This window comes from Micromesistius poutassou (assembly GCF_964030765.1).
Source record: "Micromesistius poutassou genome assembly, chromosome: 3".
Classification (NCBI taxonomy): Eukaryota; Metazoa; Chordata; class Actinopteri; order Gadiformes; family Gadidae; genus Micromesistius; species Micromesistius poutassou.
The window spans coordinates 19,175,930-19,183,821 of NC_140273.1; the positions used below are offsets into that span (position 1 = coordinate 19,175,930).

At 48.8% G+C, this 7,892-nt stretch overlaps 1 protein-coding gene across 1 annotated transcript in view; it reads left to right on the plus strand.

Annotated features, from left to right (window-relative positions):
• The window catches only part of LOC311341101 (uncharacterized protein), a gene marked incomplete at both ends in the record, with an annotated part of 53,959 nt that extends 52,047 nt beyond the window's left edge, over positions 1-1,912 (plus strand). Inside the window, one exon of the mRNA XM_084466005.1 lies at positions 1,883-1,912. Within this exon, the coding sequence (XP_084322131.1) occupies positions 1,883-1,912 (30 nt within the window). The remainder of the gene's footprint in view (positions 1-1,882) is intronic.
• Positions 1,913-7,892: the final 5,980 nt, after the last annotated feature.

Below are 7,892 nucleotides of genomic sequence, written 5' to 3' on the forward strand. Positions count from 1 at the left end.
CAAACAACAACTGATGCACCAACAATGACAACTTCAGGACCAACAACAACAACTGCTGGACCCAACACAATAACTGCAGGACTCACAACAAAAACTGCTGCACCAACGACAACAACTGCTGCACCAACAACAACTGCTGGACCCACCACAACATTTGCAGTAACCACAACAACTGCAGGACCAACAACCACAACTGCTGCACCAATGACAACAACTGATGCACCAAGGTCAACTGTTGCACCCACCACAACTATTGCAGGACCAACAACCACAACTTCTGCACCAATGACAACAACTGATGCACCAACAACAACAACTGCTGAACCAACGACAACAACTGCTGGACCAACAAAAACAACTGCTGCACCAACAACGATAACTTCAGGACCAACAACAACTGCTGGACCCACCACAACATCTGCAGCACCCACAACAACTGCTGCACCAATGACAACAACTGCTGCACCAACAACAACAACTGCTGCACCAACAACAACAATTGCTACATCAACAACAACTGATGCACCAACAACAACAACTGCTGCACCAACAACGATAACTTCAGGACCAACAACAACTGCTGGACCCACCACAACATCTGCAGCACCCACAACAACTGTTGCACCAATGACAACAACTGCTGCACCAACGACAACAAGTGCTGCACCAACAACAACAACTGCTGCACCAACGACGACAATAGTTGCAACAACAATGACAACTGCGGCACCAACAATCACAACTGCTGCACCAACGACAACTGCTGCCCCAACGACAACAATTGCTGCACCAACAACAACTGCTGCACCCACCACAACTACTCCTGGACCAACAACCACAATTGTTGCACCAATGACAACAATTGCTGCACCAACGACAACAACTGCTGGACCACCAACAACAACTGCTGCATCAAAAACAACAATTGCAGGACCAACAACAACAACTGCTGAAATAACGCCAACAACTGCTGCACCAACAACAACATTTGCTGCAGCAACAACAACAATTGCAGGACCAACAACAACAACTGTAGGACCCACAGCCACAACAGAAGGACAGACAACTGCAGGACCAATAACAACAAATGCAATACACACAACTACTACAGCAATATCCACAACTGCTACAGTAGGATTCACTACAACTGCAGTACAAAGAACAACTGCAGGCCCAACAACTACAACAGCAAAACCATCAAGAACAGCTGCAGAACCAACAACAACTACTGGACTATTAACTACTACCGTGGGATCCACAACATCAACGACTGCTGCACCGACGACAACAACTGCTACACCAACGACAACAACTGCTTTACCAACGACGACAACTGCTCGACCAACGACAACAGCTGCACCAACGACAACGATTGCTGAAGCAACAACGACAAATGCTGAACCAACCACCACAACTGCTGGACCCACCACAACATTTGCAGTACCCACAACAACTGCTGCACCAACGACAACAACTGCTGCACCATCAACAACTGCTGCACCCACCACAACTACTCCTGAACCAACAACCACAACTACTGCACCAATGACAACAACTGATGCACCAACGACAACAACTGCTGGACCAACAACGACAGCTGCTGCACCAACGACAACAACTGCTGGACCAACGAAAACAACTACTACACCAGCGACAACAACTGCTGCACCAACGACAACTGCTGTACCCACCACAACATCTGCAGGACCCACAACAATTGCTGCAACAACGACAACAACTGCTGCACCAACGACAACTGCTGGACCCACCATAACATTTGCAGTAACCACAACAACTGCAGGACCAACAACCACAACTGCTGCACCAACGACAAAAACTGATGCACCAAGGTCAACTGTTGCACCCACCACAACTATTGCAGGACCAACAACCACAACTTCTGCACCAATGACAACAACTGATGCACCAACAACAACAATTGCTGAACCAACGACAACAACTGCTGGACCAACAAAAACAACTGCTGCACCAACAACGATAACTTCAGGACCAACAACAACTGCTGGACCCACCACAACATCTGCAGCACCCACAACAACTGCTGCACCAATGACAACAACTGCTGCACCAACAACAACAACTGCTGCACCAACAACAACAATTGCTACATCAACAACAACTGATGCACCAACAACAACAACTGCTGCACCAACAACGATAACTTCAGGACCAACAACAACTGCTGGACCAACCACAACATCTGCAGCACCCACAACAACTGTTGCACCAATGACAACAACTGCTGCACCAACGACAACAAGTGCTGCAACAACAACAACAACTGCTGCACCAACGACGACAAGTGCTGCAACAACAATGACAACTGCTGCACCAACAATCACAACTGCTGCACCAACGACAACTGCTGCCCCAACGACAACAATTGCTGCACCAACAACAACTGCTGCACCCACCACAACTACTCCTGGACCAACAACCACAATTGTTGCACCAATGACAACAATTGCTGCACCAACGACAACAACTGCTGGACCACCAACAACAACTGCTGCATCAAAAACAACAATTGCAGGACCAACAACAACAACTGCTGAAATAACGCCAACAACTGCTGCACCAACAACAACATTTGCTGCAGCAACAACAACAATTGCAGGACCAACAACAACAACTGTAGGACCCACAGCCACAACAGAAGGACAGACAACTGCAGGACCAATAACAACAAATGCAATACACACAACTACTACAGCAATATCCACAACTGCTACAGTAGGATTCACTACAACTGCAGTACAAAGAACAACTGCAGGCCCAACAACTACAACAGCAAAACCATCAAGAACAGCTGCAGAACCAACAACAACTACTGGACTATTAACTACTACCGTGGGATCCACAACATCAACGACTGCTGCACCGACGACAACAACTGCTACACCAACGACAACAACTGCTTTACCAACGACGACAACTGCTCGACCAACGACAACAGCTGCACCAACGACAACGATTGCTGAAGCAACAACGACAAATGCTGAACCAACCACCACAACTGCTGGACCCACCACAACATTTGCAGTACCCACAACAACTGCAGGACCAACAACCACAACTGCTGCACCAACGACAACAACTGCTGAACCAACGACAACAAATGCTGGACCAACAAAAACAACTGCTGCACCAACGACAACTGCTGCACCCACCACAACTACTGCAGGACCAACAACCACACCTGCTGCACCAATGACAACAACTGCTACACAAACAACAACTGATGCACCAACAATGACAACTTCAGGACCAACAACAACAACTGCTGGACCCAACACAATAACTGCAGGACTCACAACAAAAACTGCTGCACCAACGACAACAACTGCTGCACCAACAACAACTGCTGGACCCACCACAACATTTGCAGTAACCACAACAACTGCAGGACCAACAACCACAACTGCTGCACCAATGACAACAACTGATGCACCAAGGTCAACTGTTGCACCCACCACAACTATTGCAGGACCAACAACCACAACTTCTGCACCAATGACAACAACTGATGCACCAACAACAACAACTGCTGAACCAACGACAACAACTGCTGGACCAACAAAAACAACTGCTGCACCAACAACGATAACTTCAGGACCAACAACAACTGCTGGACCCACCACAACATCTGCAGCACCCACAACAACTGCTGCACCAATGACAAAAACTGCTGCACCAACAACAACAACTGCTGCACCAACAACAACAATTGCTACATCAACAACAACTGATGCACCAACAACAACAACTGCTGCACCAACAACGATAACTTCAGGACCAACAACAACTGCTGGACCCACCACAACATCTGCAGCACCCACAACAACTGTTGCACCAATGACAACAACTGCTGCACCAACGACAACAAGTGCTGCACCAACAACAACAACTGCTGCACCAACGACGACAATAGTTGCAACAACAATGACAACTGCGGCACCAACAATCACAACTGCTGCACCAACGACAACTGCTGCCCCAACGACAACAATTGCTGCACCAACAACAACTGCTGCACCCACCACAACTACTCCTGGACCAACAACCACAATTGTTGCACCAATGACAACAATTGCTGCACCAACGACAACAACTGCTGGACCACCAACAACAACTGCTGCATCAAAAACAACAATTGCAGGACCAACAACAACAACTGCTGAAATAACGCCAACAACTGCTGCACCAACAACAACATTTGCTGCAGCAACAACAACAATTGCAGGACCAACAACAACAACTGTAGGACCCACAGCCACAACAGAAGGACAGACAACTGCAGGACCAATAACAACAAATGCAATACACACAACTACTACAGCAATATCCACAACTGCTACAGTAGGATTCACTACAACTGCAGTACAAAGAACAACTGCAGGCCCAACAACTACAACAGCAAAACCATCAAGAACAGCTGCAGAACCAACAACAACTGCTGGACTATTAACTACTACCGTGGGATCCACAACATCAACGACTGCTGCACCGACGACAACAACTGCTACACCAACGACAACAACTGCTTTACCAACGACGACAACTGCTCGACCAACGACAACAGCTGCACCAACGACAACGATTGCTGAAGCAACAACGACAAATGCTGAACCAACCACCACAACTGCTGGACCCACCACAACATTTGCAGTACCCACAACAACTGCTGCACCAACGACAACAACTGCTGCACCATCAACAACTGCTGCACCCACCACAACTACTCCTGAACCAACAACCACAACTACTGCACCAATGACAACAACTGATGCACCAACGACAACAACTGCTGGACCAACAACGACAGCTGCTGCACCAACGACAACAACTGCTGGACCAACGAAAACAACTACTACACCAGCGACAACAACTGCTGCACCAACGACAACTGCTGTACCCACCACAACATCTGCAGGACCCACAACAATTGCTGCAACAACGACAACAACTGCTGCACCAACGACAACTGCTGGACCCACCATAACATTTGCAGTAACCACAACAACTGCAGGACCAACAACAACAACTGCTACACCAACGACAACAACTGCTTTACCAACGACGACAACTGCTCGACCAACGACAACAGCTGCACCAACGACAACGATTGCTGAAGCAACAACGACAAATGCTGAACCAACCACCACAACTGCTGGACCCACCACAACATTTGCAGTACCCACAACAACTGCTGCACCAACGACAACAACTGCTGCACCATCAACAACTGCTGCACCCACCACAACTACTCCTGAACCAACAACCACAACTACTGCACCAATGACAACAACTGATGCACCAACGACAACAACTGCTGGACCAACAACAACAGCTGCTGCACCAACGACAAATGCTGCACCCACCACAACATCTGCAGGACCCACAACAATTGCTGCGCCAATGACAACAACTGCTGCACCAACGACAACTGCTGCACCCACAACAACTACTGCAGGACCAACAACCACACCTGCAGGACCAACAACCACAACTGCTGCACCAATGACAACAACTGATGCACCAACGTCAACAACTGCTGAACCAACGACAACAACTGCTGGACCAACAAAAACAACTGCTGCACCAACGACAACAACTGATGCACCAAGGACAACAACTGCTGCACCAAAGTCAACAACTGCTGCAGCAACAACGACAACTGCAGAACCAACCACCACAACTCCTGGACCCACCACAACATCTGCAGGACCCACAACAACTGCTGCACCAACGACAACAACTGCTGCAGCAACGACAACTGTTGCACCAACGACGACAACTGCTGAACCAACGACAACAACTGCTGGACTCACTACAACAACTGCTGGACCAACGAAAACAACTGCTGCACCAACGAAAACAACTGCTGCACCAATGACAACAACTGCTGCAGCAACAACGACAACTGCAGGTCCAACCATCACAACTGCTGGATCCACCACAACATCTGCAGGGCCCACAACTACTGCTGCACCAACGACAACAACTGCTGTACCAACGACAACTGCTGGACCAACGAAAACAACTGCTGCACCAACGACAACAACTGCTGCACCAACAACGACAGTTGCCGCACCGACAATGACAACTGCTGTACCAACGACAACAATTGCTGCACCAACGACAACAATTGCTGAACCAACGACGACAACTGCTGAACCAACGACAACAACTGCTGGACCAACGAAAACAACTACTACACCAGCGACAACAACTGCTGCACCAAGGACAACTCCTGGACCCACCACAACATCTGCAGGACCCACAACAACTGCTGCACCAACGACAACAACCGCTGAACCAACGACAAATGCTGCACCCACCACAACATCTGCAGGACCCACAACAATTGCTGCACCAATGACAACAACTGCTGGACCAACGACAACTGCTGCACCCACAACAACTACTGCAGGACCAACAACCACACCTGCAGGACCAACAACCACAACTGCTGCACCAATGACCACAACTGATGCACCAACGTCAACAACTGCTGAACCAAAGACAACAACTGCTGGACCAACAAAAACAACTGCTGCACCAACGACAATAACTGATGCACCAAGGACAACAACTGCTGCACCAAAGTCAACAACTGTTGCAGCAACAACGACAACTGCAGAACCAACCACCACAACTCCTGGACCCACCACAACATCTGCAGGACCCACAACAACTGCTGCACCAACGACAACAACTGCTGCACCAACGACAACTGTTGCACCAACGACGACAACTGCTGAACCAACGACAACAACTGCTGGACTCACTACAACAACTGCTGGACCAACGAAAACAACTGCTGCACCAACGACAACAACTGCTGCAGCAACGACATCAACTGCTGCAGCAACGACATCAACTGCCGAAACAACAACGACAACTGCAGGACCAACAACCACAAATGCTGCACCAACGACGACAACTGGTCGACCAACGACAACAAATGCTGCACCAACGACAACAATTGCTACAGCAACAACAAAAACTGCAGAACCGACCACCACAACTCCTGGACCCACCACAACATCTGCAGGACCCACAACAACTGCTGAACCAATGACAACGATTGCTGCACCAACGAAAACAATTGCTGCACCAACGACAACAAATGCTGAACCAACAACAACAACTGCTGCACCAACGACAACAATTGCTGCAGCAACAACAACTTCCGGACCAACGACAACAACTGCTGCACCAACGACAACAACTGCTGGACTCACCACAACAACTGCTGGACCAACGAAAACAACTGCTGCACCAATGACAACAACTGCTGCACCAACGACAACAGCTGCTGTACCAACGACAACTGCTGTACCCACCACAATTGCTGCACTAATGACAACAACTGCTACACGAACAACAACAGCTGCACCAAAAACGACAGCTTCAGGACCAACAACCACAATTGCTGGACCCACCACAATAACTGCAGGACCCACAACAACAACTGCTGCACTAACGACAACAACTGCTACACCAACAACGACAACTGCAGATCCGACCACCACAATTCCTGGACCCACCACATCTGCAGGACCCACAACAACTGCTGCACCAACGACAACAAGTGCTGCACCAACGACAACTGCTGCACCAATGACGACAACTGCTGAACCAACGACAACAGCTGCTGCACCAATGACAACAACTGCTGCACCAACAACATCAAATGCCGAAGCAACAACGACAACTGCAGGACCAACAACCACAAATGCTGCACCAACGACAACAACTGCTAAACCAACAACAACTGCTAAACCAACAACAACAACTGCTGGACCAAAGAGAACAAATGCTGCAGCAAGAACAACTGCAGGGCGAACTACAACTGCTGCACCCAC